The sequence below is a fragment of the Erinaceus europaeus genome, chromosome 18 (genome assembly GCF_950295315.1).
Source record: "Erinaceus europaeus chromosome 18, mEriEur2.1, whole genome shotgun sequence".
NCBI classification, from domain to species: domain Eukaryota; kingdom Metazoa; phylum Chordata; class Mammalia; order Eulipotyphla; family Erinaceidae; genus Erinaceus; species Erinaceus europaeus.
The window spans coordinates 74,946,738-74,964,530 of NC_080179.1; the positions used below are offsets into that span (position 1 = coordinate 74,946,738).

Consider the following 17,793-nt stretch of genomic DNA (forward strand, 5'->3'; position numbering starts at 1 on the left):
CTACAACAATAAGACAACAAGGGCAACAAAAGGGAATAAATAAATTAAATATTAAAAAAAAAAAAAAAAGAAGTGGTTTAGCCTGCCTGGGAAGTGTCGTGGCTTCTCTCCTGTTAGGGACACGGGTCTCCACCTCAGTGGCCCTTGGTAATGTCTAAACAGACTTTGGGCACTTACCAGGTGCGGAGAAGAGGAGCTCTTTCGTTCCCCTTCCTTGGTCCCATGAGGACACTACTCTTATTTAGCCGAGGTCCAGGAAGAGCATGGCGCCCTGTCCCCAAAACGTACTTTTGCCTGCTCCAGCTGTGCACGGACCCTGGGAGCAGGCAGGCAGGAGACTGCCAGACCTTGGGGTCCCACACCCACGGGCCAGCCCCCTTGGCCTCGAGCACTTACACTTCCAGTGGTCATCCGCAGGGGGCGGGGGGCTGGGAGGCATTTAACCGCTGCTGGAGAGAAGGATGGGACAGACAGACACTGGATCTTTTTTCACAGATTTCTTTATGAAATTAAATGTGGCTTCTGGCTTGGAAAGGTTTGGTGCAAGAGTGACTGTACATGCCAAATTCCTATGGGCCAGAGGGGCGGCTTGCTTGCACCCACACATCAGGCCACACACGGAGTGCCCTCCTGGAAGGGGCACAGCTTCCCTTGAACCCACTGCCCTGTGGCCTCTAAGTGGGGGGCGGGGCGTCCCCCTGGATGCTGGGCCACAGAATTCAGTGCTTATGGCTTCTCACGCTCACTTAGGGTAAGGCAATCTCCCTGTGGCCCCTGACCATTCTTTCCACTGTTAGAAAAATAACACACCCAGAGCCAGGATCTGGACACACTCACAGCTACAGGTAGACTGGTCACAAACCATGATGGATGTACAAAACCAACTAGAGTTTGGTTTTCATCCTGCTAGGAACACGCACGCACACATACACAGATGAAGAGGATGACCAGCAGCCAGGAGTTCAGGGGCAGTGGGGTGGGGACAGCCCGGGCTCCGGGGCAGGCGTGCGCAGAATCTCAGTCCCACCAGGGATGCGCTGGGGGCCTGCAGGAACTGGGAGGCAGAGGGGCACGGCCTGCTTTGTGGGCAGCTGAAGGCAGAGCCGTGTTTTCTTGCCTCTGCATCCAGACGAAGCAGGAGTAGTGATAAGCCGCCCAGGGGAGAAGGTCCGCAGTGGCCACACACAGCACAGCGGCTGGCCAGAAGCTCCGTGAAGGTCCAGAAAGCAGCAGCGGGGCCGCCTCCTCCGAGGGAGGGCGGGCAGAGGACGGGCACATACTGGTGGCACTGACACCCTTGCCCAGCTCGCTTCCGGTGTGTCGCAGCAGAGGAGGGTTGGGTACAGGCAACCCGAGGGGGCTGCCTTGGGCCAGGCCTGCTTGACGTCCAGCAGCACCCACGGCTCGCTCACCTGCGAAAGGGCGCCAGCCGGCTGATGCTGTGCCAGAAGGTGGTCGGCTTCCGCTTGGGCTCTGCCAGCACCGAGCCCTGCTGCTGGGGCGAGCTCGTGGGCAGCGCCGGGTGCCGCTGGCGCGTCAGGTAGTAGGGCCGGCCCAGGGCTGGGTGAGGGAAACAGTGGGTCACGGGGCAGGCTGGTGCTGGGCAGGGCCTAACAGGGTGGGGTGGGTCGGCCTCAGATCCCAGAGAGGGGGAAGCCGCTCCCCTCCGTGCTGATGGTCCCCAGGGACCTGGCCTGCCTCCTATACAGAAGGTCAGAGACCTAAGGAGGTGGGGTGCCATTAGCTTCTCCAGAATGGGGTCTTAGCTCCTTGCCAGGCAGTCGTGGGGGTCCCTGGGGGAGCGGGTTAGGTGACGCCGGGGTGGGGGCCGTCAAAAGCAAGAATGTCAACTGCATTTTGACAAGGCTCGTCGTCCTCGGGAATAAACGCCTGTCAAGGGCCGTGGGCAGCTCCCAGGAGCCAGGTGCCTGGCCCTGCTCTGGAGGCCAGGGGAGGCCTGGGGGGGCCAGGTCTGGGTAGGAGGGGACAGCTGCCCTCTTACCTTTGGGCTTCCCAGCGGCCTGCTTACTGGCACTCAGCATGGCCCGCTTCCGCTGCAGCTCAGTGATGGAGAAGCCTGCGGGGAAGCGGTGCCAGTAAGGCCCCGCTTTCCCAGAAGTCCTGGGCTGCCCTCCCCACCCCACTGCCCCCTGCCCTACCACAGTCCTGCACACTGTGCATCCCACAGTGCTTTGGGCCTGGCCAGACGGTGCTCACACCCCTCAGCCTTGGCAGTGTCCCCACAGCCAAGTATGACGCCCGCAGCTGAGGTCAGGACGGGGTGCCCTGCTCAAGAGGCGTTGGGGTGGCCTGTGGAGACCAGTCCCCTCCTCCCACCTGAATGCTCCCCCCCCCCCCCCGGGATCCTGCTTGAAAGACCCCTGCTGAAGCCAAGGGTCCTTACGGAGGAGCGGCCCACTGCCTCAGCTGGAGGGCCATTGACACCCAGCGGAGAGCTTCCAGGCTGTGCCTGCCCTGCACTGGCAGCAAGGAAGGCCAGGTAGGCTCTCACCTGTCTCCTGGTCCAGCCGCACTTGCTCACGCTCCCTGGCCAAGGCCTTGAGCCAGCGCTGCTTCTGCTCGGGCTTCCTGGCGCACAGCAGGTGGCTCTCCCCAGTGGGGCGGCAGTGCAGCCGGAAGGCATTCTTGACACTCACGTGAAGGCCTCTGTCCTTGCCATCCTCCAGGTCCACCACCTCCAGACCATCCATGCCCACTCGGCCCTTGTAGTAGAGCACATCCCGGCGGAGGAGGTCCTACCAGACAGGTGGTGAGCACTGGCTTGGCTCCCGCTGGCTGTGCTGAGCCCACCAGCTGCACATCTGCCAGCCTACGGCCGGCACGACCCCCCGGAGCAGAGCCGACTTGGGGTAGGCCTCGTCTCACAGCAGAGCGCTGGGCCAGAAAGGGGGGCGTCTGGGTGTCTGGTGGCCCCTCTGCAGAGTGCCACCCTCATCCAGCTCCACCGGCCTCCAGGGGGAAGAAGGAAGGGCCTTTCTCCCGCAAGACCCGGGAGAGAGATGCCACCCACCCACCTTTCCATGGTGCCCTACCCTCTCCACCCTGCTCCACAGGCTGCCGGCCTGGAGAGACAGTTAATACCTTCTTACAGAAGATGAGCTGGTGGTCAAAGAGGAAGGACATCCTCTGCTGGCTCTTGGCTTGTGGCTGTGTGATGCGGGTCAGCTCTCCTGCGTAGATGAGTTCTGAGCTCCGGACCAGCAGATCTTCTCCCTGGGGCAGGGCGGGGGCATGAGAAGGAGTGGCTGGCGTAAGCTCCGGGCACCCACTCTCAGATCTAGAGCTAGAGGCCCTGCTCCTCCCGGGCTTGCTCCCATAACAGTCTCAAGGGCTTCACTGGGGGCAGAGAGAGGTTACTAGAGGGGGTGAGATTACAGTGCTGCCCTGGAGAATAAACACTTCCGAGGCCTGTCTCCTCCAAGACTTTCATCTTTTCTCAATATATTTATTTATTTTCCCTTGTGTTGCCCTTGTTTTCTCATTGTTGTTGTCATTGTTAGGTAAGACAGAGAGAAATGGAGAGAGGAGGGGAAGACAGAGAGGGGGAGAGAAGGACACCTGCAGACCTGCTTCACCGCCTGTGAAGCGACTCCCCTGCAGGTGGGAAGCCAGTGCTCGAACCGGGATCCTTAAGCTGGTCCTTGCGCTTTGCGCCACCTGCGCTTAACCCGCTGCACTACCGCCAGACTCCCTCTTTTTTTTTTTTTAATAGCCACCCCACGATGAGTCCACTCCTGCTGTTGTTGCCCGCTTTATTTGACAGGACAGAGAAGTTGAGAGGGCAAGATGGAGAGGGAGACAGAGACACCCGCAGCCCTGCTCCACTCTGTGATGCTTCCTCCTTGCAGGTGGTGACCCGTGGAGCCCTCACCTCCCAGTCCTCTATGCAGCTCTGCCAATGAGCGATCTTGTCGATGTTCTCCAGCCTCCGCTTCCGCTCGTTGATGAGCTGGGCCACGTTCTTCATGGCGTGCAAGGCGGCTTCCACGTCCTTGAAATCCCTGGGGAGAGATGTGGGTGCCAGAGGGCTCCAGGGAGCAGCGGAATGGGAGCCCCAGGCTTCCCTTTGGACCTGCCTCCACCTCCTTGGCCCTCCAGCCAGCCTTTCTCCTGAAATCTGGGCTCAGAGCACAATGGGCGCCACTTCTGCCCTCGCCCCTCACCGCAGGGGCAGCCGGGAGGGCGGGACGGTTTCACAGGGGCTGGCACCTGCGGCCGCCTCCCCTGCAGCGCCTACCTGTGCTGGGGGTGCGTGTACTTCAGCAGCTCTGCCAGCTGCAGCGGGTACTTGCAGATCTTCTGCACCGGCGTCAGCAGGAAGCCATCCAGCGAGATGTCAATCATCTTCTGCAGCAGCCGGCAGGCCTCGAAGAAGTACACGTACTTGCTGAGCTTGGCCAGCCGGGAGAGCTCCACACAGGCGTTGGGGTGGTTGTTGCAGTACTCGGAGTAGATCTGGAAGTCGGCTTGCTGCGGGCACAGCTGAAGGTCAGGCTAGCTGGGCCCCTCACAGAGGGGAGCAGGGGTTCTCGGGGGAAGGAGGAGCCCCCCCCAGTGTCATCTGGCAGGAACCAGGAGCAAGTCTGCACTCGGTGACTGTGACAGGCCTCAGCAACCTGGGCTGTGCAAAGCCCCTGTGGCCGCCCGGCGCTCTCAGCTGGGCCTCAGGTATTCTAGCGGCATATTGGCAAGATCTGGGATCAAACCAATGATGCTAACAGAAGGGACAAACTCAGCAATTACGGAAGGTTAAAGATGAGGACTGTGACGGGGGCGCAGTGGTTAAAGCACCGGACTCTCAAGCATGAAGTCCCAAAGTTCAGTCCCCGGCACTGCATGTCCTGTTGTTTCTCTCTCCTCTCTCATGTTAATAAGTCAGTCAGTGAATAACGATGGAGGGTCTACGGCTGCCCCTGCTGAATTATTTCCCTCCTCCATTATCTTGTGTCTTTCTCACAAAGCTCTGCTTTTCTGTCTACGAAACGGCCGCGGCCACCTTACCCAGCGTGCTCTGCCACAGAAATGCCCCCCTGCCGTGTGTGTGTGTGTGTGTGTGTGTGTGTGTGTGTGTGTGTGTGTGTGTGTGGTGCCTGCAACTCGCTGGGGGTGTTTTGGTTGTTTGTTTTTGTCGTCACTGGGGCTTCACCATTCCTGGTCAATTTTGTCAAATACAGAGAAACTCAGGAAGAGAGGGAAAGACCGCAGCACCAAAGCTTCCTCCAGTGTGGCGGGGACGCCTGGGTCTCGCCCATGACAAAGTAGAGCACTGCCCCACTCCCCACCGCAGTCTTCATTTCTCTGCAACAAGAGAGAGACCGGTGGTCCGGGAGGTGGCGCAGTGGATAAAGCATCGGACTCTCAAGCATGAGGTCCTGAGTTTAATCCCTGGCAGCACATGTACCAGAGTGATGCCTGGTTCTTTCTCTCTCCCCTCCTGTCTTTCTCATTAATAAATAAATAAATAAAATCTTAAAAAAACAAGAGAGAGACCGGGTCTTTCTCTTAGTGACCTGAGTTCATGGACTCAGGTGGGTGAGGAGGGTGACAACAGCTGGCCAGAGGGCGGCTGTGACAGTCATGCCAGGCAGTGGCTCCTATCCCCCGGCCCAGCCCTGTCTGCTGAGCCATAAACTCAATTCCTCTCTCACGCTCCTTCCCTAGTGGACCGTGCTGGGCCTCACTTGCCAATTCTGTCATGGGAGAGTTAAGAGTGGCAGCTTGCCAGTCACCCACCCTTGACTGAACCCCACATGGTGACCCCAGAGGGGGAGGGGTGAAAGCCTTTGCAATCAGGCAAGGCCAAGAGTGCACCTCGCCCAGGCTGGCACCGTGAACCCCGATCAGATGCCGGCTAGCACTCAATTCTGCCTGAAGCCATTTGCTCAGTGTGTGAGGAGCCCCAGGGTTGGCCAGGTACAGCCCAAGGGTGCTCAACAGGTGCCCCCCATCTGCTCTCTGCTTTGGCCTAAGCAAATCCGTCTGAACCCTTCTCCCAGCCTTGTAAAACGCGTGTGCGTGCTTGCCTCTAGAGAAGCAGAGACTTTTTTTCTCCCTCCAAACCAGAGCACTGCTCAGCTGTGGCTTACAGTGGTGCTAGAGACCGAACCCCGGGGGGCGTCCAAACCTCAGGCACAAGGAAGTCTTTTAGGTAACCACTATTCTCTCCACCCCCGCCAGGCAGAGATGATGAAAGGTGCTGACAGAGGAGCAGAGCCTGGAACTTTCTGTAGAATGACAGGTGGCCTGGGCTGGAGCCCGGGGCTGGCTGTTCGGAGAAGGCGGAGGGAAGTCTAAGGGACCAAGGGTGGCCGCCCTGAGAGCCCCAGGCCCATGGGGGAGGAGGGACTCGGTGCTGGGAGCCCCAGGCCCATGGGGGAGGAGGGGCTGGGCGCTGGCATGTGGGGCAGGGGTGCGCTCACATGTTCCAGGAAGCAGGCGCCCAGCTCACTGAGATGCGGCTGCTCTCGGTTGAACCTCTGCTCCAGGGCGCGCACGAAGGCCCGCTGGCAGCGGTAGATGTCCTCGATGTTGCCGAAGATGGTGCGGAGCTGCTCCTCGCTGAACATGTCTGCGCGCCTGCGGCACTGCCGGATGTAGCCCTGCGGGCAGGTGGGCTCAGCACCCCTCACCCGCACCCCGCGGCGCCCCGCACCCGCGCCCCATGCCCCGCCACGCCCGGCTCACTTCACAGATGTCCCGCAGGTGCTTGATGTAGTCGCGCTCGGTGCTGAGGATCTCATTGATGACATTGGTCCGCATCTGGTCCTTGCTGCTCTGAGCCTCCACGTCCCCCGCCTCCGGACCCTGCAGCCCCACGCGCAGCGCTTCCTCATCCACCGGCTCATCTTGGTTCACCCGCAGCTGCAGGGATGCAGCCGTGAGCGCCCCCGCCCAGTCCCCACGTGCACTGTGGTGGTGACATGGGAGCTGGGCCCCGACACCCCGCCCGCAGGACGGAGCACAGACCCCAGCCCACCACCCTCTTCTCCCTGCAGCCCCAAAAGTGTGCCCCATCTTATCCGACTCCCTGTCTCACAAAGCACCCTGCATTCCTGATACTGTGGCCATTAGATAAAAAGAAAGGGGGAGATGTCGGGAAATTGTGAGGAGGTGGTTGAGCTTGGCAGGGCTTAACGTGAGGGGACATCCATCCTCTCATCTTATCAGACTTATTATTTACATAATCATTGTTTTGCCTGAAAAATCCCCACCCATTCCATTCCTTTGACCTATCTTCTTTCTACCCTCAAGACCCTCCATGCCTGCAGGGTAGTATTAATCCTACCAGTTAAAACCCTCACAACAGTTGCTAAGGAAGTTCCTACCTTTCCAGCCCCTTTTTGCTTTTCTCTGCCCCTTTCCTAGCCATTTCCATTTCCAACTTGCCACTTCCGGGTCTGCCCTTTAAAAGCCTGGGCTCTCTGATCAATAAAGAACTGAATTGCCTCACTGCCACGAGTCTGTTCCTGAGTGAGTAGCAGCCCAGGCTGGCTCCCGTCGAGTTCTCTCCAGCCCAGAGAGTACACACCCGGGAAGAGGCACCCCCACGCTAGCCCGGCACTCGGACACTAGAAAAGCACTGCCCACCCTCACCGCCCTACCTCTGCCAACTCCCCACTCTACCGCCCTCTGCTTGGCCTTCTGGAGAATGACACACACACACACACACCCTGTAGTTCCCACAGGCTCTGAGCAAGAGGTCAGGCCAGCACCAGGGTCCCCGGTGATGACAGGTGGCGGGCGCATACCCGCACAAAGCTGGCTGGAAACCAGCCCTGGCCGTCTGCGACGCGGCCCCACCACCACTCTCTGTTGGTGGCATCCATCACTTCGATGACGTCCCCGGCTTTGAAGCCCAGCTCCTGGTCATCCATGGTGACATGGTCCCAGAGGGCTTCGGCGCAGACCACGCTGCCATCGCTGATGAGCTGCAGAGAGAGGCAGGACAGGCAGGATGTGAGCTGCCACAGATGTTCTCCCAGGACGGTGTGTGTTCCTGCCCTCTGTCTCCCCATCCCCCAGAGAAGGGGCCAGCAGAGAGGTGGACTGGCCCATCTCCGCCAGCTGCTAGTTTTATTATTTTTTTGTTAACAAAATTGCTTTCCTGAACATTTTTTTAAATTTCTAAAATATTTATTTTCCCTTTTCTTGCCCTTATTTTTAAAAAAAATTTTTGTAGTTATTACTGTTGTTATTGATGTCATCATGTCAGATAGGACAGAGAGAAATGGAGAGAGGAGGGGAAGACAGAGAGGGGGAGAGAAAGACAGACACCTGCAGACCTGCTTCACCGCCTGGGAAGCGACTCCCCTGCAGGTGGGGAGCCGGGGGCTCAAACCGGGATCCTTACACTGGTCCTTGTGCTTCGTGCCACCTGCACTTAACCCGCTGCACTACCCCCCGGCCCCCACTATTTAAAAAAATTACTATTTATTTATTGGACAGAGAGAAACTGAAAAAGGAGGGAGAGAGACACCTGCAGATATGTTTCACCACTTGTGAAGCTGTCCCCAGCAGGTGGGGACCAGGGCCTTGAACCTGGGTCCACACACACTACAGTGTGTTTGCTCAACTAGGTGAGCCACCGCCTCTCCACCGGATGCTATTTTTTACAAGATTTTATTTATTTATTTTCCCTTTTGTTGCCCTTACTGTTTTTATTGTTGTTGTAGTTATTATTATTGTTGTTGTTGGACAGGACAAAGAGAAATGGAGAGAGGAGGGGAAGACAGAGAGGGGGAGAGAAAGACAGACACCTGCAGACCTGCTTCACCGCCTGGGAAGCGACTCCCCTGCAGGTGGGGAGCCGGGGGCTCGAACCGGGATCCTTCCGCCGGTCCTTGTGCTTGGCACCACGTGCGCTTAACCCCGGGATGCTATTTTTTTCAAAGACGGAGGGAGAGGGGGGTGGGGGTGGGGAGAAAGACACCACAGCTCTGAGGTTTCCTTCAAAGTGGTGTGGGCTGGGCTTGAACCTGGGTCATGCATATGACAAAACAGCACACTATGCAGGTGACCTATCTCAGGGGTGGGAAGGGGGTTGTCCAGATTGTGAGGGCTCCCAAGGAAGTCTGAAGTGAACCTGGCCTCTGGGATCCCTGCACTGGAGGTCTCCACCTCTCAGCGCCACCCACTGCCTCCTCCCCCATGCGGGCTGGGTCACAGCAGGTGATTTCCTGCTCTGCCAGAAGCTCTCCAAGTGGATGGAATGGTGGAGAGGGAGAGGGGAACTAGCTTCCTCCTGCCGGCTCATGGTGGACTTGCCTGGTGGAGCTGTCACCTGATCAGCCCTTGCCGGGCCAACGCCCCTCTTTCCTGGCCTGGAGCTGCCCAGCACTGCAGCAGCTGAATGGAGTCTGCAGTGCTTCCCGCAGCCACCATCACGCTAGCCGAGCAGTGCTCCTCCGCAGACGCGGAGGCCCCAGCCCACAGGATTTCAGCTTTAGAGACCTTTTTCCTTGGTCCTCTAGCTCTAAAAACTGCGAGGACCTCTCAGCTGCTGCCCCCATAACAGAGAGCTTAGCAACAAGCCTGTGTGCTTGTTTTGGTTTTGTTGGAGACAGTAGCAGACAGAAAGAGAAAGACACCACCGGCACCACAGCTTCCTTCAGTGTGTTGGGGTTGGGCTCAAACCTGGATCATGGGAGTCGGGCGGTAGCGCAGCAGGGTCAGTGCACGTGGCACAAAGCACAAGGACTGGAGTAAGGATCCCGGTTCGAGCCCCCGGCTCCCCACCTGCAGGGGGGTAGCTTCACAGGCAGTGAAGCAGGTCTGCAGGTGTCTGTCTTTCTGTCCCTCTCTCTGTCTTCCCTTTCTCTCTGTCCCATCTAACAATGACATCAATAACAACAACAATAATAACTACAACAACAATGAAAAACAACAAGGGCAACAAAAGGGAAAAGAAACAAAAACCAAAACAAAACGAAAAACCTAGGGAGTCAGGCGATAGCGCAGCAGGTTAAGCACAGGTGGTGCAAAGCGCAAGGACCGGCATAAGGATCCCGGTTCGAGCCCCGGGCTCCCCACCTGCAGGGGAGTCGCTTCACAGGCAGTGAAGCAGGTCTGCAGGTGTCTGTCTTTCTCTCCACCTCTCTGTCTTCCCCTCCTCTCTCCATTTCTCTCTGTCCTATCCAACAACGACGGCATCAGTAACAACAATAACTACAGCAATAAAACAACAAGGGCAACAAAAGGGAATAAATAAATAAGATAAATATTAGAAAAACAACCTGGATCACACATATGGCAACAATACAATGCTTCAAGCTAGTTTCCTTCTGCTGGAATCCCCAGTGTGGTTCCTCGGTCCTGAGAGGATGTGGATCTCACACCCAGATGCTGGAGGACAGCACCTGCCCAGCCCCCCTCCCCCCCCCCCCCCCAGCAACCCTGTGTTGAGAGTCACACCGCCCATTAGCCTGACCCACTACCCATGCTCCTCTCTCCTAGCGCTGATTGCCAAGGCCCCTGCGGCTCCTGAGATAAGCAACCCAGCTTAGGTCTCTGTAACAACCTTCTTCTGGAAGCTGCAGCCCACCCCCACGTAAGGCCATCCTTGCTTAAGGCCCTGGGCAGCCTCCCTGGCTGCTCCCGGGGCCATGTGCATGCTAAGACATTCAAACAGGGAGCGACTAGGGTCTGCAGCAGGAACAGAGCTCAATTACCTGAATGAGCTCTGGTCACTGTGCCCAAGCAGGCAGACGGAGGGGGCAGGCTGCTGGTGCCAAGCCCACGCACTCAGAGGCCTGCTGTGAGGGGTGGTGGTGTTGAGCAAGAATGCTTTCTGGGGTTCTACCTGATTCATCCACTCCCCAGAATAACCCACAGCTCACATCCACACCAGCTTGTCCATTAAATCATGGTTAGAGATCTCTGATGCCCACCCACAGACCATGTGCACAGAACACTGGGCCACCCCTGGGGCAGTGCCCCTCAAGGGACTAGTGCATGTGGTGGTGGCATAAGCCAGCAGGATCCAGGGAGTCTGCATGGGAAGAGCCAGCAAGCTGCTTCCGGAGGAGTGGGTGCTGTAGCCAATGGCCCGCAGAACACATCCTATGTGAGGAGGCTCCCCCTGTCGACCCCCAGACCTCAGAGTTGCCGGCAGAAGGCTACAAAACAGCAGCGTTCATGATGGCGGTGGGGTGAGCCAGTGAGAACCACTATGGGCCTTTGAGGCCATTAGCTGAATGTGCAAGTGGAAGCCCGGATGGACGTGTGCAGCAGAGACAGGGTGGCCTCAGCCTACTTTTGGAAATGCTTGTGTGCTCTGAGACCATGAGGGAGCTCACTCTTAGAGCTTCCCAGGCAAACTGAGGCTCACGCCCAGTATGGAACAAAACCCTTGCAGGGCTGGGGATACAGCACAATGATTACACAAATAGACTGTTTATAAGGGCTGGGTGGTGGTACACCTGTTTAAGCACACAGGTTACAGTGTGCAAGGACCCAGGTTCAAGCCCCTGCTCCCCACCTGCAGGGGGAAAGCTTCAGTGAACAGTGAAGCAGGTCTGTAAGTGTCTATTTTCCCCTCCCCTCTCAACTTCTCTGTCTCTATTCAATGTAAATAAATAATATTTAAAGAAAAAAAAAAAAGACTTTCATGACAGTGCCTCTGAGGTTGCAAGTTTTAAGACCAGCACCACCAGAAGCCAGAGCTGATCGGTGTTCTGGGGGAAAAAAAATCAAATAAAAATCCCTCTTGCCGGGGGTCGGGCGGTGGCGCAGTGGGTTAAGCGCACGTGGCGCAAAGCACAGGGACCGGTGTAAGGATCCCGGTTCGAGCCCCCGGCTCCCCACCTGCAGGGGAGTCGCTTCACGGGCGGTGAAGCAGGTCTGCAGGTGTCTTTCTCTCCCCCTCTCTCTCTGTCTTCCCCTCCTCTCTCCATTTCTCTCTGTCCTATCCAACAACAAAGCAACGTTCAACAATGGCAATAATAACCGCAACGAGGCTGCAACAACTAGGGCAACAAAAAGGGGGGAAAATGGCCTCCAGGAGCGGTGGATTCATGGTGCAGGCACCGAGCCCAGCAATAACCCTGGAGGAGAAAAAAAAAAAAAAAAAAATCCCTCTTGCCTATAGCTTGTTTTTTTTGTTGTTTTTTTTTTTTTAGTTTTTGTTTTCCCTTCTTCTTCTAGCGTTTGCCCTTCTTCCGTAGCCAGTCAACAGCGTCAGGTTGAGCCTGATGTCAAGTTTCGAGACCTCCTTTGAATCTGGAGAGGTGGCAGTCGTTGACTATGTGGGTCATAGTCTGTCTGGAGCCGCAGGGGCAGTTCGGGTCGTCTCTGGCTCCCCAGCGATGGAACATAGCGGCGCACCGGCCATGGCCTGTTGTTTTTCCTACCAGAACACTACTCAGCTCTGGCTTATGGTGGTGCAGGGGATTGAACCTGGGACTTCCAGAGGCTCAAACAGGAGTCTCTTTACTTGTAGTTTTGACGCTGATTGTTCTCAGACTCACTCTTCCCACAGTAGCCTGCACACAGGGACCCATGTAGACTTTGACATCTGTCTGAGAGAGACAGGCCTGGGTGCAGGTGCACGTGGGTGTCCGGGCTCAAAACTGCCTGCATTCATTTTTCTGGGTGGTGTGGAGGTTACCCCAGCGCTGGAGACCAGATTAGGAGAACAAAGTGCTTCAGACCCTGCACAAACCAGCAAAACTCTCTTATATGGTTCACTGCCATAGCCCCCAACCCCCAGCCCCTTGCAGAGGCATGGGTCCCCATACGTGGGGCTCGTGGCTCCTCTAGGGACAGACTCCACTCATGCTCTGCTTGGCCCCCTAGAAGGCCTGATGTGAGGGGATGGGTCACTTCTTTGTCCTGGCACCTCCCTGGCTGATTGGGTCTCCCTGTGCCTGGTCCCCATAGGGTGCCTCACCAGCTCAAAGGTCTGAGGCTAGTCCATTGGGGCCTCGTTGGCCAGAGGTCTAGGTGACCCTTTCTGGAGCTCGGTCGGAGGGGCGCCCAAAAGCTGGAGAAGGTGGTCAGTGGGTAGCGGAAACATGAGGTGACCATGTGGGGGCGGGGAGCAGAGCTGCCCTACAGGAGAGACCGTTCCAAGCCTGCAAACACGACAGGGGACAGGGCTGCCCACCTCCTTCCATTCTGAGATTTTGACTCATGGGGGGAGCCCCCTCCCAGGCTCCTTTCCCTCTCGATCTCGGATAGGCTGCCAGAGGGTTCGCAGTGTGGGAACAAGGGGCTGCGGGGTGAGGTGCCCACCTGAAAGCGGCCCCTGGGGAGGGCCTCTGTCCGGGGAGTGTGCAAGCTCACCTTCTGAGACTACCCTGGGTCCCACAATGAAGCCCCCAGGCACCCCTCCTCAGCCACCGGCTCCCACGCCGCACTCCCGGGTCGCCCACACAACGGGCAGCCGCACCACGCACAGACAGGCAGACAGCACTCACAGGCACACGCAGAGGCCCCGTGGCCCATGTGCCCACAGGCAGCACTCACAGGCACACGCGCGCACACGCAGAGCGCCCCCTCCCCCCCGCCCATGTGCCCGCAGGCAGCACACGCAGAGGCCCCCCAAGGCCCATGTGCGCACAGGCAGCACACGCAGAGGTCTCCAGACTCATGTGCACACAGGCAGCACTCACAGAGCCCCCCCCCAGGCCCCTGTGCCCGCAGGCAGCACACGCAGAGGCTCCCCAAGGCCCATGTGCGCACAGGCAGCACACGCAGAGGCCCCCCCAGGCCCATGTGCACACAGGCAGCACTCACAGGCACACGCGCGCACACGCAGAGCCCCCCCCCAGGCCCATGTGCGCACAGGCAGCACACGCAGAGCCCCTCCCCGGCCCATGTGCGCACAGGCAGCACTCGCAGGCACGCAGGCAGCACACGCAGAGGCCCCGCGGCCCATGTGCCCGCAGGCAGCACACGCAGAGGCCCCGCGGCCCATGTGCGCGCAGGCAGCACTCGCAGGCACACGCGCGCACACGCAGAGTCCCCCCCCCGCCCCCCCGGCCCATGTGCCCGCAGGCAGCACACGCAGAGCCCCCCCAGGCCCATGTGCCCGCAGGCAGCACTCGCAGGCACACGCGCGCACACGCAGAGCCCCCCAGGCCCATGTGCCACCACGCCCCTGGGCCGGCACCGGGCGCGACACTCCCGGGGGGGTCCCAGCGGGGTCTGGGCCGCGGCCCCGGGCCGGCTCACTCACGGCGGCGGCGGCGGCGGTCAGCGGAAGGCCAGCAGGAAGATGAGCACGACGTTGATGAGCACGAGCAGCGCCAGCACCGCGAAGACCACCACGCGCTGCGCGCCGGGGGGCAGGTTGCAGCGCAGCAGCGCGCGCAGGACGCTCCCGGGGGCCGTGCCGCGCCGCCCGGCCTGCGGGGTCCTCGCCATGGCGCCCGCCCGAGTCCCCGCGCTGGGCGGCCGCGAGCCCCAGGGCGGAGTCCGGCTCCCGCCGCCCGCAGCGCGCGCCGCAGCCCCACGCCGGAGCCTGGCGACCGGCGACCAGGGCGAGGCTGGCAGGGCGGCTGCGGGGGCGCGCGGGGACTGCGGAGGGCGGGGCGCGGCGGCGCGGACGAATGATCGCCGGGTGCCGCGGGGCCCCTGGGAACTGCGGGGTGACATGGAGGGTGGCCCGGGTCCCCCGCTTCTAGCTCCGAACGGCCGGGTGCTAACCGCGCACGGCGCTGGTGGATTGCACCAAAGTAAAGGACTCGGGGCGGAGGGGGCCTTCAGGTCCTGGTGCGTGATGGTGGGGTGGGGGAGCACCGGGCCTGGGGAGTGTCTATGTCTTGCAGAAAAATGTGGAATTTTGCACATATACCTATCATTGTATTTACTGTAAACCCTCAATCCTTCCAATAATGTTTTTGTTGTAGTTCTTATTGTGGTTATTGATGTCGTCGTTGGACAGGGCAGAGAGAAATGGAGAGAGGAGGGGAAGACAGAGAGGGGGAGAGAAAGACAGACACCTGCAGACCTGCTTCACCACTTGTGAAGCGAATCTCCTGCAGGTGGGGAGCCGGGGGCTTGAACCGGGATCCTTCTGCCGGTCCTTGTGCTTCGCGCCACGTGCGCTTAACCCGCTGCGCTACCGCCCAGCTCCCGTCCTTGTTTTTTTATTGTAGTTATTATTATTGTTGTTATTGAAGTCGTCATTGTTAGATAGGGCAGAGAAAAATGGAGAGAGGAGGGGAAGACAGAGAGGGGGAGAGAAAGACAGACACCTGCAGACCTGCTTCACCACCTGTGAAGCGACTCCCTTGCAGGTGGGGAGCCGGGGGCTCGAACAGGGATCCTTATGCAGGTCCTTGCGCTTCGCGTCACATGTGCTTAACCCGCAGGGCTACTGCCCGGTCCCCCTACCCACCCCCCAATAATTCTTTTAATCCCGCACAAAAATGCAGTGCAGCTGAAGCTAGGACTTGAACTCGGGACAGACCCTACCGAGGCTCCATCCACGCTGAGGCCTCCCCGCCTCCGCCCAACAGCTCAGCTCTCCTTCCTTGGTGGGGGCAGCCGGCTTCGACAGCCCCTCACCCTCCTAACTGCCCCTTCATTTTATGGAGGGTCATTTCTACTGCACCAAAGCAAAGGACTGTGGGGAAGGAGGGAGAAGGACAGGATGAAGGGACACGGGTCCTGGTATGTGTCCCAGACACTATCAAGCGGAGATGAGAGGCTGCACCCTTATGTTAAAGTCTATACTGTAAGTCACTAGCCCTCTAATTAAAAAAAATTCCCATGTCTAGCGCAGAGGCAATTACAGAAGCCAGAAAGCCCACCTTCTGCACCCCGAAAAGATTTTTGGTCTATACTCCAAGAGGGGGATAAATGTTAGGGGAAGATGACCAGAGGGCTCTGAACTCCAATTCCATTAGGACCCAGAGAGAAAAGAGGAAAAATGGAAGGACACTTGGAAGTAGTAACAGGTGTAGGTGGACTTAGAAAGGAAGAGAAGGCAGGACCATAGGAAAAAAAAAATAGGCAAATGTATATAAATATAGATAGATAGCTATAGGAAATAATAGTCCATATCTGTGACCACTGCAGTTTCTAGTGGCGGGAATGGGGACACAGAACTCTGGTAGTGGGAACAGTGTGGAATTGTACTCCTGTTATTTTGTAATTTTGTAAATCACTAATAAAAAAATACAACGCAAAGAGAATAAAGGAAGCAGGATCTTCAAAAAAATGTCTTTTTCTGCTGGGAGATGGCATAGCAGGAAAGTGCAGGGCAGGGCTTGTGCACTGAGATTCTGAGTTTGGGTTTGTACCCTCTCTGCCAAAGACATGCTCTGCTTTCACTCTCTTTTTGAGACGTACATACATTTTTATTATATTACTTTTATTTATTTTCCCTTTTGTTGCCTTAGTTTTTTATCGTTGTTGTAGTTGCTGTTGTTGATGTCGTTGTTGGATAGGACAGAGAGAGATGGAGAGAGGAGGGGAAGACAGAGAGGGGGAGAGAAAGACAGACACCTGGAGACCTGTTTCATCACCTGTGAAGCGACTCACCTGCAGGTGGGGAGCCAGGGGCTCGAACCGGGATCCTTACACCAGTCCTTGCTTTTCGCGCCACGTGCGGCTTAACCTGCTGCGCTACCGCCCGACTCCCTATTTTATTTATTTTTAGTGAGAGAGAGAAAGAAAGAAGCAGAGAGCAAGACCAGGGCACTGATCAGCTCTGGCTCATGGTGGTGCTAAGGACTGAATCTGGGACTGCACAGTCTCAGGCATTACCACAGCTTCTTTATCCGTTCACTTGTCAGCTAACATTTAGAGTGTCCATAGCTTGGCTCTTGTAGATAATGCCATAATGGACTTGGAAGTTAGATAACTCTTGGAGATCTTGATTTAATTTCCTTTGGAGATGTGAGTATCCTGGGATGGTACAGTTATCTTAAATTACAGTTATCTTAAATTTTCTGGGGAACTGCCATACTGTTTTTTAAAAAATATTTATTTATTTATTCCCTTTTGTTGCCCTTGTTGTTTTATTGTTGTAGTTATTATTGTTGTTGTCGTTGTTGGATAGGACAGAGAGAAATGGAGAGAGGAGGGGAAGACAGAGAGGGGGAGAGAAAGACAGACACCTGCAGACCTGCTTCACCGCCTGTGAAGCGACTCCCCTGCAAGTGGGGAGCTGGGGGCTCGAACCGGTCCTTGTGCCTTGCACCACCTGTGCTTAACCTGCTGCGCTATCACCCAACTCCCCACCATACTGTTTTTTAAAAAATATTTTACTTTATTTTATTTTAATGAGAGAGATAGAGCTAGAGACCAGAGCTCTGTCCTGGTTTATGGTAATGCTACATATTGAACCTGGGAATTTGGAGCTTCAGGTGTGAAAGTTTCTGCATAACCACTACACTGTCTCCCCTGCCCCCAGATAGTAATATATATTTTTTATTTATAAAAAGGAAACAGTGACAAAACCATAGGATAAGAGGGGTACAACTCCACACAATTCCCACCACCAGAACTCCGTATCCCATCCCCTCCCCTGATAGCTTTCCTATTCTTTATCCCTCTGGGAGCATGGACCCAGGGTCACTGTGGGATGCAGAAGGTGGAAGGTCTGGCTTCTGTAGTTGCTTCCCCGCTGAGCATGCCCGCCATGCTGTTTTCAATAAAGGCTGCACTAGTTTACATGACCACCAACACTTTACAAAGCTTCCCTTTTAATTTTCTCTTATTGTCACCAGGGTTACGCTGGGGATCCGTGCCTCCACAACTCCACTGCTTCCTTACGCTCTTTTTTTCCCCTAGAGAGAGCATGAGACACAGAGAGGGAGAGAA

At 57.0% G+C, this 17,793-nt stretch overlaps 2 protein-coding genes across 12 annotated transcripts in view; both read right to left on the bottom strand.

The window, feature by feature from the left end:
* Positions 1–482: 482 nt before the first annotated feature.
* ARHGEF4 (Rho guanine nucleotide exchange factor 4) overlaps positions 483–17,793 on the bottom strand; it is a 129,855-nt gene continuing 112,544 nt past the window's right edge. For 3 of the 11 annotated variants that reach the window (XM_016187191.2, XM_060178180.1, XM_060178178.1), the window contains 10 exons: positions 7,770–7,949; positions 6,706–6,882; positions 6,441–6,620; positions 4,259–4,491; positions 3,893–4,022; positions 3,103–3,234; positions 2,513–2,756; positions 2,003–2,077; positions 1,413–1,560; positions 483–1,054 (listed from right to left, as the gene is read on the bottom strand). In XM_016187191.2, coding sequence (XP_016042677.2) covers positions 1,018–1,054; positions 1,413–1,560; positions 2,003–2,077; positions 2,513–2,756; positions 3,103–3,234; positions 3,893–4,022; positions 4,259–4,491; positions 6,441–6,620; positions 6,706–6,882; positions 7,770–7,949 — 1,536 coding nt within the window. In that variant the 3' untranslated portion in view covers positions 483–1,017. Of the gene's footprint in view, positions 1,055–1,412; positions 1,722–2,002; positions 2,078–2,512; positions 2,757–3,102; positions 3,235–3,892; positions 4,023–4,258; positions 4,492–6,440; positions 6,621–6,705; positions 6,883–7,769; positions 7,950–10,688; positions 10,708–12,368; positions 12,386–12,907; positions 13,111–17,793 lie in introns of those variants that run through there. The other 8 variants (XM_007520902.3, XM_060178181.1, XM_060178179.1 and 5 more) reach the window with 8 other exon arrangements.
* On the bottom strand, positions 14,188–14,448 carry SMIM39 (small integral membrane protein 39). The gene has a single exon (XM_060178186.1). It carries the CDS (start codon positions 14,383–14,385, stop codon positions 14,215–14,217), a length of 171 nt encoding a protein of 56 aa, XP_060034169.1. The 5' UTR covers positions 14,386–14,448; the 3' UTR covers positions 14,188–14,214.